Source organism: Lithobates pipiens, unplaced genomic scaffold (genome assembly GCF_037356315.1).
Source record: "Lithobates pipiens isolate NorthernLeopardFrog02 unplaced genomic scaffold, aLitPip1_a1.2 Scaffold_13, whole genome shotgun sequence".
NCBI classification, from domain to species: Eukaryota; Metazoa; Chordata; class Amphibia; order Anura; family Ranidae; genus Lithobates; species Lithobates pipiens.
The window spans coordinates 540,896,641-540,913,620 of record NW_027507718.1 but is presented as its reverse complement, the minus strand read 5'-3'; the positions used below and the strand labels follow the sequence as shown (position 1 = coordinate 540,913,620).

The 16,980-nt window shown below is 52.1% G+C and overlaps 1 protein-coding gene and 1 long non-coding RNA gene across 4 annotated transcripts in view; one reads left to right on the top strand and one right to left on the bottom strand.

The window, feature by feature from the left end:
* The window catches only part of LOC143975773 (retinol dehydrogenase 11-like), a 169,464-nt gene extending 154,533 nt beyond the window's left edge, over positions 1-14,931 (bottom strand). The window contains exon 1 of one of the 3 annotated variants that reach the window (XM_077478300.1): positions 14,632-14,931. In XM_077478300.1, the coding sequence (XP_077334426.1) occupies positions 14,632-14,788 (157 nt within the window). In that variant the 5' untranslated portion in view covers positions 14,789-14,931. The remainder of the gene's footprint in view (positions 1-14,631) is intronic. The other 2 variants (XM_077478299.1, XM_077478296.1) reach the window with 2 other exon arrangements.
* Positions 1-16,980, top strand: part of LOC143975775 (uncharacterized) — an 89,033-nt gene that overhangs the window by 62,101 nt on the left and 9,952 nt on the right. The gene's annotated exons all lie outside the window — the stretch shown is intronic.

The following is a 16,980-nucleotide window of genomic DNA, read 5'->3' as shown; positions in this document are numbered from 1 at the left end:
GGCCACACGTATTTCCTTTTTTTAATATGGGTACGGGGTTCCCCTTAATATCCGTACAAGACCCAAAGGGGCTGGTAATGGGCAGGGAGGGCTACCCATGCCATTTTTCTCAATGATTTTCAACCATATTGCTGGAACCAGATATAACATTAAAACCGCAAGCAGTTTTAAATGATGTTATTTCCGTTAAATGTCATTTTGTGCAGGGACTGTTCTAAACACGGGAAACACGTGGCACTTCACAGGTATACTACAGACACCCCCCAGGCACCATATTTAAAGGAATATTTCACTTTTTTTTTTCACTTTAATCCTCATTAAAATCAATGCTCCCGAAAAAAACAGCTGTTTTAAAAAAAAAAATAAAATTGGGGTCGCCAGTCCGGTATTTATATATTGTGGGGTCGCCAGTCTGGTATTTATATATTGTGGGGTCACCAGTCCGGTATTTATATAATTTGGGGTCACCAGTCTGGTATTTATATATTGTGGGGTCACCAGTCCAGTATTTATATATTGTGGGGTCACCAGTCTGGTATTTATATAATGTGGGGTCACCAGTCCGGTATTTATATATTGTGGGGTCACCAGTCCTGTATTTGTATATTGTGGGGTCACCAGTCTGGTATTTATATAATGTGGGGTCACCAGTCTGGTATTTATATAATGTGGGGTCACCAGTCCGGTATTTATATATTGTGGGGTCACCAGTCCTGTATTTGTATATTGTGGGGTCACCAGTCTGGTATTTATATATTGGGGGGTCACCAGTCTGGTATTTATATATTGTGGGGTCACCAGTCTGGTATTTATATATTGTGGGGTCACCAGTCCTGTATTTGTATATTGTGGGGTCACCAGTCTGGTATTTATATATTGGGGGGTCACCAGTCTGGTATTTATATAATGTGGGGTCACCAGTCTGGTATTTATATAATGTGGGGTCACCAGTCCGGTATTTATATATTGTGGGGTCACCAGTCCTGTATTTGTATATTGTGGGGTCACCAGTCTGGTATTTATATATTGGGGGGTCACCAGTCCGGTATTTATATATTGTGGGGTCACCAGTCCTGTATTTGTATATTGTGGGGTCACCAGTCTGGTATTTATATATTGTGGGGTCACCAGTCCTGTATTTGTATATTGGGGGGTCACCAGTCCGGTGTTTATATAATGAAATCATATCCCCTCTCAGGCGTCTCTTCTCCAGAGAGAATAAGTTCAGAGCTCACAACCTTTCCTCATATCTAATATCCTCCAGACCCTTTATTAGCTTTGTTGCCCTTCTTTGTAGTCGCTCCATTTCCAGTACATCCTTCCTGAGGACTGGAGCCCAGAACTGGACAGCAGATCAAGTCAGAATTATTATCCTAATAAGTGTAAATATTAAAAACAGTGGATGAAATTCATGGTTTATGGGCAAGCTTGACTTGGCATCCCTGAATGTGGACTCGATGCGTTTCATGGCGCTTAAAGCCAATGATAAGGAGTAGGATGCATGGGTACTGGCTAAAGAATGGAATTCATGGATAAATAGGTGAATGAAGTCTCTGATAGTATGTTATGCTTTCAAAAAGAGAGCAGGATTTGAAGATTTATACATTACCATGGCTCCTGGAGAGATGCCTGAGCCTACACAAATGTAAAGGGGGGCTCTGATATAAGGGGTGCTCTGTGGGTTCTGATGTAAGTGGGGGCTTTGGTGAGCAGAGACCCCCTTACATCAGAGTTTCCCCCTAACACCAGAGTCCACAATATTTCCCTTCATATCAAATCCCCCTTTAAATCAGAGTTCCCCTTTACATTGCAGTCCACAGAAATCCTGCGGATCCAGATCCAAAAGGGGAACCCTTGCGGATCCAGATACAAAAAAAGGGGGGAACCCATGTGGATCCAGATCCAAAAAGGGGGGAACCCACCCATGAGGATCCATATCCAAAAGGGGGGGACCCATGAGGATCCAGATGCAAAAGAGGGAACCCATGAGGATCCAGATCCAAAAGGGGGAACCCATGAGGATCCAGATCCAAAAGGGGGGACCCATGCTGTACAATATCCAAAAGGGGGGAACCCATGAGGATCCATATCCAAAAGGGGGGGACCCATGAGGATCCATATCCAAAAGGGGGAACCCATGAGGATCCAGATCCAAAAGGGGGGAACCCATGCGGATCCAGATCCAAAAAGGGGGGAACCCGTGCGGATCCAGATCCAAAAAGGGGGGAACCCGTGCGGATCCAGATTCAAAAAGGGGGGAACCCATGCGGATCCAGATCCAAAAAGGGGGGAACCCACCCATGAGGATCCATATCCAAAAGGGGGGGACCCATGAGGATCCAGATCCAAAAGGGGGAACCCATGAGGATCCAGATCCAAAAGGGGAACCCATGAGGATCCAGATCCAAAAGGGGGGAAACCATGCGGATCCAGATCCAAAAAGGGGGGAACCCGTGCGGATCCAGATCCAAAAAGGGGGGAACCCATGCGGATCCAGATCCAAAAAGGGGGGGACCCACCCATGAGGATCCATTTTCAAAAGGGGGGGACCCATGAGGATCCAGATCCAAAAGGGGGAACCCATGAGGATCCAGATCCAAAAGGGGGAACCCATGAGGATCCAGATCCAAAAGGGGGGGACCCATGCTGTACAATATCCAAAAGGGGGGAACCCATGAGGATCCATATCCAAAAGGGGGGGACCCATGAGGATCCAGATCCAAAAGGGGGAACCCATGAGGATCCAGATCCAAAAGGGGGGAACCCATGAGGATCCAGATCCAAAAGGGGGGAACCCATGCTGTACCATATCCAAAAGGGGGGAACCCATGAGGATCCATATCCAAAAGGGGGGGACCCATGAGGATCCATATCCAAAAGGGGGAACCCATGAGGATCCAGATCCAAAAGGGGGGAACCCATGCGGATCCAGATCCAAAAAGGGGGGAACCCGTGCGGATCCAGATCCAAAAAGGGGGGAACCCGTGCGGATCCAGATCCAAAAAGGGGGGAACCCATGCGGATCCAGATCCAAAAAGGGGGGAACCCACCCATGAGGATCCATATCCAAAAGGGGGGGACCCATGAGGATCCAGATCCAAAAGGGGGAACCCATGAGGATCCAGATCCAAAAGGGGGAACCCATGAGGATCCAGATCCAAAAGGGGGGAACCCATGCGGATCCAGATCCAAAAAGGGGGGAACCCATGCGGATCCAGATCCAAAAAGGGGGGAACCCGTGCGGATCCAGATCCAAAAAGGGGGGAACCCATGCGGATCCAGATCCAAAAAGGGGGGAACCCACCCATGAGGATCCATATCCAAAAGGGGGGGACCCATGAGGATCCAGATCCAAAAGGGGGAACCCATGAGGATCCAGATCCAAAAGGGGGAACCCATGAGGATCCAGATCCAAAAGGGGGGGACCCATGCTGTACTAGATCCAAAAGGGGGGGACCCATGCTGTACTATATCCAAAAGGGGGAACCCATGAGGATCCATATCCAAAAGGGGGGGACCCATGAGGATCCAGATCCAAAAGGGGGAACCCATGAGGATCCAGATCCAAAAGGGGGGAACCCATGAGGATCCAGATCCAAAAAGGGGGGAACCCATGCGGATCCAGATCCAAAAAGGGGGGAACCCGTGCGGATCCATATCCAAAAAGGGGGGAACCCATGCAGATCCAGATCCAAAAAGGGGGGAACCCACCCATGAGGATCCATATCCAAAAGGGGGGGACCCATGAGGATCCAGATCCAAAAGGGGGAACCCATGAGGATCCAGATCCAAAAGGGGGAACCCATGAGGATCCAGATCCAAAAGGGGGGGACCCATGCTGTACAATATCCAAAAGGGGGGAACCCATGAGGATCCATATCCAAAAGGGGGGACCCATGAGGATCCAGATCCAAAAGGGGGAACCCATGAGGATCCAGATCCAAAAGGGGGGAACCCATGAGGATCCAGATCCAAAAGGGGGGGACCCATGCTGTACCATATCCAAAAGGGGGAACCCATGAGGATCCATATCCAAAAGGGGGGACCCATGAGGATCCAGATCCAGAAGGGGGGAACCCATGAGGATCCAGATCCAAAAGGGGGGAACCCATGCGGATCCAGATCCAAAAAGGGGGGAACCCATGCGGATCCAGATCCAAAAAGGGGGGAACCCGTGCGGATCCAGATCCAAAAAGGGGGGAACCCATGCGGATCCAGATCCAAAAAGGGGGGAACCCACCCATGAGGATCCATATCCAAAAGGGGGGGACCCATGAGGATCCAGATCCAAAAGGGGGAACCCATGAGGATCCAGATCCAAAAGGGGGAACCCATGAGGATCCAGATCCAAAAGGGGGGGACCCATGCTGTACAATATCCAAAAGGGGGGAACCCATGAGGATCCATATCCAAAAGGGGGGGACCCATGAGGATCCAGATCCAAAAGGGGGAACCCATGAGGATCCAGATCCAAAAGGGGGGAACCCATGAGGATCCAGATCCAAAAGAGGGGAACCCATGCTGTACCATATCCAAAAGGGGGAACCCATGAGGATCCATATCCAAAAGGGGGGGACCCATGAGGATCCATATCCAAAAGGGGGAACCCATGAGGATCCAGATCCAAAAGGGGGGAACCCATGCGGATCCAGATCCAAAAAGGGGGGAACCCGTGCGGATCCAGATCCAAAAAGGGGGGAACCCATGCGGATCCAGATCCAAAAAGGGGGGAACCCACCCATGAGGATCCATATCCAAAAGGGGGGGACCCATGAGGATCCAGATCCAAAAGGGGGAACCCATGAGGATCCAGATCCAAAAGGGGGAACCCATGAGGATCCAGATCCAAAAGGGGGGGACCCATGCTGTACAATATCCAAAAGGGGGGAACCCATGAGGATCCATATCCAAAAGGGGGGACCCATGAGGATCCAGATCCAAAAGGGGGAACCCATGAGGATCCAGATCCAAAAGGGGGGAACCCATGAGGATCCAGATCCAAAAGGGGGGGACCCATGCTGTACCATATCCAAAAGGGGGAACCCATGAGGATCCATATCCAAAAGGGGGGGACCCATGAGGATCCAGATCCAGAAGGGGGGAACCCATGAGGATCCAGATCCAAAAGGGGGGAACCCATGCGGATCCAGATCCAAAAAGGGGGGAACCCATGCGGATCCAGATCCAAAAAGGGGGGAACCCGTGCGGATCCAGATCCAAAAAGGGGGGAACCCATGCGGATCCAGATCCAAAAAGGGGGGAACCCACCCATGAGGATCCATATCCAAAAGGGGGGGACCCATGAGGATCCAGATCCAAAAGGGGGAACCCATGAGGATCCAGATCCAAAAGGGGGAACCCATGAGGATCCAGATCCAAAAGGGGGGGACCCATGCTGTACAATATCCAAAAGGGGGGAACCCATGAGGATCCATATCCAAAAGGGGGGGACCCATGAGGATCCAGATCCAAAAGGGGGAACCCATGAGGATCCAGATCCAAAAGGGGGGGACCCATGAGGATCCAGATCCAAAAGGGGGAACCCATGAGGATCCAGATCCAAAAGGGGGGAACCCATGAGGATCCAGATCCAAAAGGGGGGAACCCATGCTGTACCATATCCAAAAGGGGGGAACCCATGAGGATCCATATCCAAAAGGGGGGGACCCATGAGGATCCATATCCAAAAGGGGGAACCCATGAGGATCCAGATCCAAAAGGGGGGAACCCATGCGGATCCAGATCCAAAAAGGGGGGAACCCGTGCGGATCCAGATCCAAAAAGGGGGGAACCCGTGCGGATCCAGATCCAAAAAGGGGGGAACCCATGCGGATCCAGATCCAAAAAGGGGGGAACCCACCCATGAGGATCCATATCCAAAAGGGGGGGACCCATGAGGATCCAGATCCAAAAGGGGGAACCCATGAGGATCCAGATCCAAAAGGGGGAACCCATGAGGATCCAGATCCAAAAGGGGGGAACCCATGCGGATCCAGATCCAAAAAGGGGGGAACCCATGCGGATCCAGATCCAAAAAGGGGGGAACCCGTGCGGATCCAGATCCAAAAAGGGGGGAACCCATGCGGATCCAGATCCAAAAAGGGGGGAACCCACCCATGAGGATCCATATCCAAAAGGGGGGGACCCATGAGGATCCAGATCCAAAAGGGGGAACCCATGAGGATCCAGATCCAAAAGGGGGAACCCATGAGGATCCAGATCCAAAAGGGGGGGACCCATGCTGTACTATATCCAAAAGGGGGAACCCATGAGGATCCATATCCAAAAGGGGGGGACCCATGAGGATCCAGATCCAAAAGGGGGAACCCATGAGGATCCAGATCCAAAAGGGGGGAACCCATGAGGATCCAGATCCAAAAAGGGGGGAACCCATGCGGATCCAGATCCAAAAAGGGGGGAACCCGTGCGGATCCAGATCCAAAAAGGGGGGAACCCATGCAGATCCAGATCCAAAAAGGGGGGAACCCACCCATGAGGATCCATATCCAAAAGGGGGGGACCCATGAGGATCCAGATCCAAAAGGGGGAACCCATGAGGATCCAGATCCAAAAGGGGGAACCCATGAGGATCCAGATCCAAAAGGGGGGGACCCATGCTGTACAATATCCAAAAGGGGGGAACCCATGAGGATCCATATCCAAAAGGGGGGACCCATGAGGATCCAGATCCAAAAGGGGGAACCCATGAGGATCCAGATCCAAAAGGGGGGAACCCATGAGGATCCAGATCCAAAAGGGGGGACCCATGCTGTACCATATCCAAAAGGGGGAACCCATGAGGATCCATATCCAAAAGGGGGGACCCATGAGGATCCAGATCCAGAAGGGGGGAACCCATGAGGATCCAGATCCAAAAGGGGGGAACCCATGCGGATCCAGATCCAAAAAGGGGGGAACCCATGCGGATCCAGATCCAAAAAGGGGGGAACCCGTGCGGATCCAGATCCAAAAAGGGGGGAACCCATGCGGATCCAGATCCAAAAAGGGGGGAACCCACCCATGAGGATCCATATCCAAAAGGGGGGGACCCATGAGGATCCAGATCCAAAAGGGGGAACCCATGAGGATCCAGATCCAAAAGGGGGAACCCATGAGGATCCAGATCCAAAAGGGGGGGACCCATGCTGTACAATATCCAAAAGGGGGGAACCCATGAGGATCCATATCCAAAAGGGGGGGACCCATGAGGATCCAGATCCAAAAGGGGGAACCCATGAGGATCCAGATCCAAAAGGGGGGAACCCATGAGGATCCAGATCCAAAAGAGGGGAACCCATGCTGTACCATATCCAAAAGGGGGAACCCATGAGGATCCATATCCAAAAGGGGGGGACCCATGAGGATCCATATCCAAAAGGGGGAACCCATGAGGATCCAGATCCAAAAGGGGGGAACCCATGCGGATCCAGATCCAAAAAGGGGGGAACCCGTGCGGATCCAGATCCAAAAAGGGGGGAACCCATGCGGATCCAGATCCAAAAAGGGGGGAACCCACCCATGAGGATCCATATCCAAAAGGGGGGGACCCATGAGGATCCAGATCCAAAAGGGGGAACCCATGAGGATCCAGATCCAAAAGGGGGAACCCATGAGGATCCAGATCCAAAAGGGGGGGACCCATGCTGTACAATATCCAAAAGGGGGGGACCCATGAGGATCCATATCCAAAAGGGGGGACCCATGAGGATCCAGATCCAAAAGGGGGAACCCATGAGGATCCAGATCCAAAAGGGGGGAACCCATGAGGATCCAGATCCAAAAGGGGGGGACCCATGCTGTACCATATCCAAAAGGGGGAACCCATGAGGATCCATATCCAAAAGGGGGGGACCCATGAGGATCCAGATCCAGAAGGGGGGAACCCATGAGGATCCAGATCCAAAAGGGGGGAACCCATGCGGATCCAGATCCAAAAAGGGGGGAACCCATGCGGATCCAGATCCAAAAAGGGGGGAACCCGTGCGGATCCAGATCCAAAAAGGGGGGAACCCATGCGGATCCAGATCCAAAAAGGGGGGAACCCACCCATGAGGATCCATATCCAAAAGGGGGGGACCCATGAGGATCCAGATCCAAAAGGGGGAACCCATGAGGATCCAGATCCAAAAGGGGGAACCCATGAGGATCCAGATCCAAAAGGGGGGGACCCATGCTGTACAATATCCAAAAGGGGGGAACCCATGAGGATCCATATCCAAAAGGGGGGGACCCATGAGGATCCAGATCCAAAAGGGGGAACCCATGAGGATCCAGATCCAAAAGGGGGGAACCCATGAGGATCCAGATCCAAAAGGGGGGAACCCATGCTGTACCATATCCAAAAGGGGGGAACCCATGAGGATCCATATCCAAAAGGGGGGGACCCATGAGGATCCATATCCAAAAGGGGGAACCCATGAGGATCCAGATCCAAAAGGGGGGAACCCATGCGGATCCAGATCCAAAAAGGGGGGAACCCGTGCGGATCCAGATCCAAAAAGGGGGGAACCCATGCGGATCCAGATCCAAAAAGGGGGGAACCCACCCATGAGGATCCATATCCAAAAGGGGGGACCCATGAGGATCCAGATCCAAAAGGGGGAACCCATGAGGATCCAGATCCAAAAGGGGGAACCCATGAGGATCCAGATCCAAAAGGGGGGGACCCATGCTGTACAATATCCAAAAGGGGGGAACCCATGAGGATCCATATCCAAAAGGGGGGGACCCATGAGGATCCAGATCCAAAAGGGGAACCCATGAGGATCCAGATCCAAAAGGGGGGAACCCATGAGGATCCAGATCCAAAAGGGGGGAACCCATGCTGTACCATATCCAAAAGGGGGGAACCCATGAGGATCCATATCCAAAAGGGGGGGACCCATGAGGATCCATATCCAAAAGGGGGAACCCATGAGGATCCAGATCCAAAAGGGGGGAACCCATGCGGATCCAGATCCAAAAAGGGGGGAACCCATGCGGATCCAGATCCAAAAAGGGGGAACCCGTGCGGATCCAGATCCAAAAAGGGGGGAACCCATGCGGATCCAGATCCAAAAAGGGGGGAACCCACCCATGAGGATCCATATCCAAAAGGGGGGGACCCATGAGGATCCAGATCCAAAAGGGGGAACCCATGAGGATCCAGATCCAAAAGGGGGGGACCCATGCTGTACAATATCCAAAAGGGGGGAACCCATGAGGATCCATATCCAAAAGGGGGGGACCCATGAGGATCCAGATCCAAAAGGGGGAACCCATGAGGATCCAGATCCAAAAGGGGGGAACCCATGAGGATCCATATCCAAAAGGGGGGGACCCATGCTGTACCATATCCAAAAGGGGGGAACCCATGAGGATCCATATCCAAAAGGGGGGGACCCTTGAGGATCCAGATCCAGAAGGGGGGAACCCATGAGGATCCAGATCCAAAAGGGGGGGACCCATGCTGTACCATATCCAAAAGGGGGGAACCCATGAGGATCCATATCCAAAAGGGGGGGAACCCATGAGGATCCATATCCAAAAGGGGGAACCCATGAGGATCCATATCCATAAGGGGGGAACCCATGAGGATCCATATCCAAAAGGGGGAACCCATGCGGATCCAGATCCAAAAGGGGGGAACCCATGAGGATCCAGGACCAAAAGGGGGAACCCATGCGGATCCAGATCCAAAAAGGGGAACCCATGCGGATCCAGATCCAAAAGGGGGGAACCCATGAGGATCCATATCCATATCCAAAAGGGGGGAACCCATGCAGATCCAGATCCAAAAGGGGGGAACCCATGCGGATCCAGATCCAAAAGGGGGGAACCCATGCGGATCCAGATCCAAAAAGGGGGAACCCATGCGGATCCAGATCCAAAAGGGCGAACCCTGCGGATCCAGATCCAAAAGGGCGAACCCTGTGAATCCAGATCCAGAGGGGGAACTCTCTTGATTACCTCCATATGATTTAAATTACAAAATGTATGTATAGCTGCTAAAGTGTTCGGTTTGGCTGAAAGAAAAAAGGTGGCAACCCTACTCTACGCTCCTCAACGATGCCCGGTTCTGTGTTCTTCTTGAAAAGAGCCAAACAGCACACCTTGAACCCCCAGTCTGCTGTGAAATCTTTGCCTGGGAGAGACCTTTGATATTTGTACTGGTGGGCAGTCATGTTGGAACAGGAAGTGACTGTCCCCAAAATGTTCCCACAAAGTTGGGAGTGTAAAATTGTCTAAAATTTCTTGGTATGCTGACGCCTTAAGAGTTCCCTTCACTGGGACTAAGGGGCCAAGCCCAACCCCAGATAAATCAACCCCCCACACCATAATCCCCCCTCCACCGCCACACCATAATCCCCTCTCCACCAAATGATTTGGACCAGTGCACAAAGCAAGGTCCATAAAGACATGGATGAGCGAGTTTGGGGTGGAGGAACTTGACTGGCCTTCACATTCCCACAGGAACTTCTAAACCTTGTGGGTTTGTCTTTCAGTGGTTGGCCTTGGCCTCTTAGTTTGCTTATGGAAAATGTTATGTTTATTGCACACCTCCCAACTTTTTGATATGGGAATGAGGGACACCTATCAGCAAAAGTATGCAGGCATAGGACACGCCTCTCGTCACGCCCCCTTAAACGGAGAATTGTACAAAAAAATGGATCAGACCAAAATGAGGGACAAATGAGGAGGGAGGGAGGGAGGGACAGACAGACATTGCTCCAAATCAGGGACAGTTGGGAGCCATGTTTATTGGACTCAAAAGGTTTATTAACAAAAACAAAAACAAATAGACTATTGCAAACCTCCAGCTAACACCGTCAATAACAACGTTGTCGAGCATACTGTCTGGGGTCGACTTTCCAGGAACCTTTCCCATGGCCTTGAGCCTTCCCAGAAGAGGTGAAGCTGTTATAGTTGCAAAAGGGCGGGCCAACTCAATATCGAACCCAACGGACTAAGACTGGGATGAATTAGAGCGGAGGCGGCGAGCCAGGCCTTCTCATCCAACATCAGTGCCTGACCTCACAAATGCGCTTCTAGAAGAACGGTCAAACGTTCCCATTGACACCCTCCTAAACCTTGTGGACGGCCTTCCCAGAAGAGGTGAAGCCGTTATAGCTGCAAAGGGGCGGGCCAACTCAATATTGAACCCTCCGGACTAAGACTGGGATGCCATTAAAGTTCATGTGTGTGTGTTAAGGCAGGCATCCCAATACTTTTGGTAATATAGTGAGAGTGTGTGCGTATATGTATGTATATGTGTGTGTATATGTGTGTGTATATATATGTGGGTGAGGAGTCATTGAACTTCGGCTGCTGGCGCACACTCAGCAGTTTATCTCTCGGCGACCATGAAGTTGTGTGCCGGGGGGGGAGGTCATTGTGAATTCCTGACGGCCTCTCGTTTCGCCACCCAGACCTCAGGCACTATACACGGGGGGGAGATAGGAATCCCCTCTCCTTCTACCCCTGGAAGGCAGGCCTGATCCTCCAGCAGCAGGAAATACCTGTATGTCCGGCGCCACTGCAGATGTCGGTGCTACACAGAATCTTGGTATTTGTTACAATGAATTCAAAACTGGTTACACACTGATAATATATCAAAAATAGCCCCCCCCCCCCCCCCCCCACAGAGGATCTCAGCCCCCCCCCCCCCCCCCGCCCCCATATTCCTGTAATAATTCCATGATAATCATCCTCATGGAATTGTCACATCCATTCACAAGCACACTTTCCTTCTGTTTAAATTATTTGGGAATTTTTAAGCTTAAAAAAATAAATATATAAAAAAATAAATATATATATATATTATAGACAGTACGGGATGGGTGGGGGAGCTCCAGGTGCAGTGTTTTTATGCGGGGGCCGAAGGAGAATGAACTAAACTGAGCCCTTCTTGGTGCACGCGAAATCTGATTGGCTGGATGATTATTATAGGAGACGCATGGTGTGCGCAGTGATGGAATGCTGCGTTGTGTAGGAGACGTGCGGTGTGCGCAGTGATGGAATGCTGCGTTGTGTAGGAGACGTGTGGTGTGCGCAGTGACGGAATGCTGCGTTGTGTAGGAGATGTGTGGTGTGCGCAGTGACGGAATGCTGCATTGTATAGGAGACGTGCAGTGTGCGCAGTGACGGAATGCTGCGTTGTGTAGGAGACGTGTGGTGTGCGCAGTGACGGAATGCTGCGTTGTGTAGGAGATGTGTGGTGTGCGCAGTGACGGAATGCTGCATTGTATAGGAGACGTGCGGTGTGCGCAGTGATGGAATGCTGCATTGTATAGGAGACGTACGGTGTGTGCAGTGATGGAATGCTGCGTTGTGTAGGAGACGTGCGGTGTGCGCAGTGACGGAATGCTGCATTGTATAGGAGACGTGCGGTGTGCACAGTGATGGAATGCTGCATTGTGTAGGAGACGTGCAGTGTGCGCAATGACGGAATGCTGCGTTGTGTAGGAGACGTGTGGTGTGCGCAGTGACGGAATGCTGCGTTGTGTAGGAGACGTGCAGTGTGCGCAGTGACGGAATGCTGCGTTGTGTAGGAGACGGGCGGTGTGCGCAGTGATGGAATGCTGCGTTGTGTAGGAGAAACGCGGTGTGCGCAGTGATGGAATGCTGCGTTGTATAGGAGATGTGCGGTGTGCGCAGTGATGGAATGCTGCGTTGTATAGGAGACGTGCGGTGTGCGCAGTGATGGAATGCTGCGTTGTGTAGGAGATGTGTGGTGTGCGCAGTGACGGAATGCTGCATTGTATAGGAGATGTGCGGTGTGTGCAGTGACGGAATGCTGCGTTGTGTAGGAGACGTGTGGTGTGCGCAGTGACGGAATGCTGCGTTGTGTAGGAGATGTGTGGTGTGCGCAGTGACGGAATGCTGCGTTGTGTAGGAGACGTGTGGTGTGCGCAGTGACGGAATGCTGCGTTGTGTAGGAGATGTGTGGTGTGCGCAGTGACGGAATGCTGCATTGTATAGGAGACGTGCGGTGTGCGCAGTGATGGAATGCTGCATTGTATAGGAGACGTGCGGTGTGCGCAGTGATGGAATGCTGCGTTGTGTAGGAGACGTGCGGTGTGCGCAGTGACGGAATGCTGCATTGTATAGGAGACGTGCGGTGTGCGCAGTGATGGAATGCTGCATTGTGTAGGAGACGTGCAGTGTGCGCAATGACGGAATGCTGCGTTGTGTAGGAGACGTGTGGTGTGCGCAGTGACGGAATGCTGCGTTGTGTAGGAGACGTGCAGTGTGCGCAGTGACGGAATGCTGCGTTGTATAGGAGATGTGCGGTGTGCGCAGTGATGGAATGCTGCGTTGTATAGGAGACGTGCGGTGTGCGCAGTGATGGAATGCTGCGTTGTGTAGGAGATGTGCGGTGTGCGCAGTGATGGAATGCTGCGTTGTATAGGAGACGTGCGGTGTGCGCAGTGATGGAATGCTGCGTTGTGTAGGAGACACGCGGTGTGCGCAGTGATGGAATGCTGCGTTGTATAGGAGATGTGCGGTGTGCGCAGTGATGGAATGCTGCGTTGTATAGGAGATGTGCGGTGTGCGCAGTGATGGAATGCTGCGTTGTATAGGAGATGTGCGGTGTGCGCAGTGATGGAATGCTGCGTTGTGTAGGAGACGGGCGGTGTGCGCAGTGATGGAATGCTGTGTTGTGTAGGAGACGGATGGTGTGCGCAGTGATGGAATGCTGCGTTGTGTAGGAGACGGGCGGTGTGCGCAGTGACGGAATGCTGTGTTGTGTAGGAGACGGGTGGTGTGCGCAGTGACGGAATGCTGCATTGTGTAGGAGACGTGCGGTGTGCGCAGTGACGGAATGCTGCGTTGTGTAGGAGACGGGCGGTGTGCGCAGTGACGGAATGCTGCGTTGTGTAGGAGACGTGCGGTGTGCGCAGTGATGGAATGCTGTGTTGTGTAGGAGAAATGTGGTGTGCGCAGTGACGGAATGCTGCGTTGTGTAGGAGACGGGCGGTGTGCGCAGTGACGGAATGCTGCGTTGTGTAGGAGACGTGCGGTGTGCGCAGTGACGGAATGCTGCGTTGTGTAGGAGACGTGCGGTGTGCGCAGTGATGGAATGCTGTGTTGTGTAGGAGAAATGTGGTGTGCGCAGTGACGGAATGCTGCGTTGTGTAGGAGAAACGTGGTGTGCGCAGTGACGGAATGCTGCGTTGTGTAGGAGACGTGCGGTGTGCGCAGTGATGGAATGCTGTGTTGTGTAGGAGAAATGTGGTGTGCGCAGTGACGGAATGCTGCGTTGTGTAGGAGAAACGTGGTGTGCGCAGTGACGGAATGCTGCGTTGTGTAGGAGACGTGCGGTGTGCGCAGTGATGGAATGCTGTGTTGTGTAGGAGAAATGTGGTGTGCGCAGTGACGGAATGCTGCGTTGTGTAGGAGACGTGCGGTGTGCGCAGTGATGGAATGCTGTGTTGTGTAGGAGAAATGTGGTGTGCGCAGTGACGGAATGCTGCGTTGTGTAGGAGACGTGCGGTGTGCGCAGTGACGGAATGCTGCGTTGTGTAGGAGACGTGCGGTGTGCGCAGTGACGGAATGCTGCGTTGTGTAGGAGACGTGCGGTGTGCGCAGTGATGGAATGCTGCGTTGTATAGGAGACGCGCGGTGTGTGCAGTGACGGGTCGCACTCACCTGTGTTGGCTCCGGTCACAATGGCGGTTTTCCCAGTCAGGTCCACGCGGCACTTTTTGGGGTCCCACCTGCCCTTCCTTTGTATGCGGAGGACCACCGCAAGGACCAGGGAGCACAGGAACCACAGCGGGTGACTGAGGAGGGACAGCACATCCATGGCACTGTGAGGTGGGGAGGACTGCAACTACTGGCCACTGACACGCTGCACCGTCCCTCTACCACTTCCACCAGTGACTGTACTACACTACTGCTATGTGAGCGATCTTCTCTCTACACACCGACACTCAGGAGGAGACAACCGCACACACCTACTCTGCACCCCCCCCCCCCCCCCAGGGCCCCAGGGCCTGCAACACACCAACCCTCGTCAACTCCACCCAACCGAATCATAACCTAAAACCTGATATCAGTAAGAAACCTAAACCAGACAATGCAGAGCTCCCAACCGTCCCTGATTGCGAGGGACTGTCCCTGATTTGGTCCCTCTGTCCCCCCTCTTTTGTCCCTCATTTTGTTCTGATCCCTATAGTTGTATATAAAATGCACTTTTTATCTTTCGAAAAGTGTTTCCCAGAGATAAAACTTTCGTCCAAATTCTAAATTGCTGCATTTGTAAATTTTAAAAGCCAATATAAAGGAATATTAGTGGTTAAAAAAAAAAAAGGTCCTTGTGGATTTAATTAACCTTCTTTTTTGGGTTAATTCTCCTTTAAGGGGGTGTGGCGGGGGGGGGGGGTGTCCTATGCCTGCATACATTTGCTAGTAGGTGTCCCTCATTCCCAGCTCAATATGTTGGGAGGTATGTTGGGAGGTATGGAAATGTCACATATTGCAGCTTGCTGATCATTAGATGTGGCGACTGCATTCGTTTTCTCTTTGCAAGCTTCCCCCCCCCCTCCCCCCTTGGTTTTCACCTGTTGATTTGCCCGGTAACACACCTCTCCCACATCTAAGAATTGGTAGGCTGCAATATAATAAAGATTTTAATATTGGGTTTAACCTAATCCCGCCCCTTGTGACGGACGCCGTATCAGACCCCGCCCACCTTTTACCAACTTGCTGATTAAACTCATCCCCCCCGCGCTGTCCCCGATACGGGATTGTCGTCGGCCTCACCCCCGAGCAAAGATTTGCCAGCTCACTGGACCACAAAGTGCAAGCAGACTGAGAACGATGGGCACTGGGTTGGGATAACAAGGTGGTTATTCCACCCCCACACCCCCCACCCCCCCTCCAAATCAATCACCACCAGCAGACATATTTTTTTCCAAAATTACGTTTATTGATTTTCAAAAGAGATATACATGACTAAGGACGAGCTTCGAGTTCGAGTCAAACTCATGTTCGACTCAAACATTGCCTGTTCGCCTATTCAGCGAACAGTGAACAATTTGGGGTGTTCGCGGCAAATTCGAAAAGCCGGAACACCCTGTACAAATCTATGGGAGAAATCTAAAGTGCTAATTTTAAAGGCTAATATGCAGGTTACTGTCCTAAAAAGTGTTTGGGGACCCGGGTCCTGCCCCAGGGGACATGGATCAATTTACCTGCTACAAACGGACATGGTGTACTGCTAGCAGATTGCCTGCAAGCACTTGGCTGTGACACACCTAATTCTACACCTTCATTCCTCTCAGAGCAGGTTTCAGAGAGGACTGAAGGTCTAGTGGGGTTGGAGATGCCAGCTGATGAGGAGCAAGGAGAGGTCCGCTTTGTTCTTTGGTGTGGGTCTTTGAGGTACGTTTGCCAACGAGCTGCATGGCAGGTCAACATATGTCTGGTCAAGCATGTGGTGCCCAAGCGGCTGATGTTTTGGCCACGCGAGATACGCTAGAGACATATGTTGCAAATAGCAGTGGTGCGATCTGATGCACTCGTCTCAAAAAAGGCCCACACCAAAGAACTTTTAGAATAACACGCAGAGGCAGCGCCCTGCACAGGCGGAGCTCTGCGGTGTGATTCAGTCGGTGTGCTGCCCCTAAGCTGGCCCCCGGAGGACATCCTGCCTCGTTGGACATGTGCCTCCTCCTCCTCCTCCTCCTCTCTCCTACCAGGCACCCACGTGGAGTCAGTGCCCTCATCATCCCCTCCCTCTTCATTGCTGGAGCAAACCTGGCAGTATGCTGCAGCTTGTGGAACATGACTGCCAGATTGCTGTGCTTCTTGAGCATCCCCTCTCTCTGCATTCACGCTACTGCCTTCCTCTAGCTGAGTGTCATCATCAGAGCCTACAAAACACTGGGCATCTTCCTGGAGCATGTACCCAACACTATGCTCAAAGAGTTCAGGAGACTCCTCAGGAGGACGTGGTGGGTCTAGGGAAGGAGTGACTGATGATGACATTGAGAG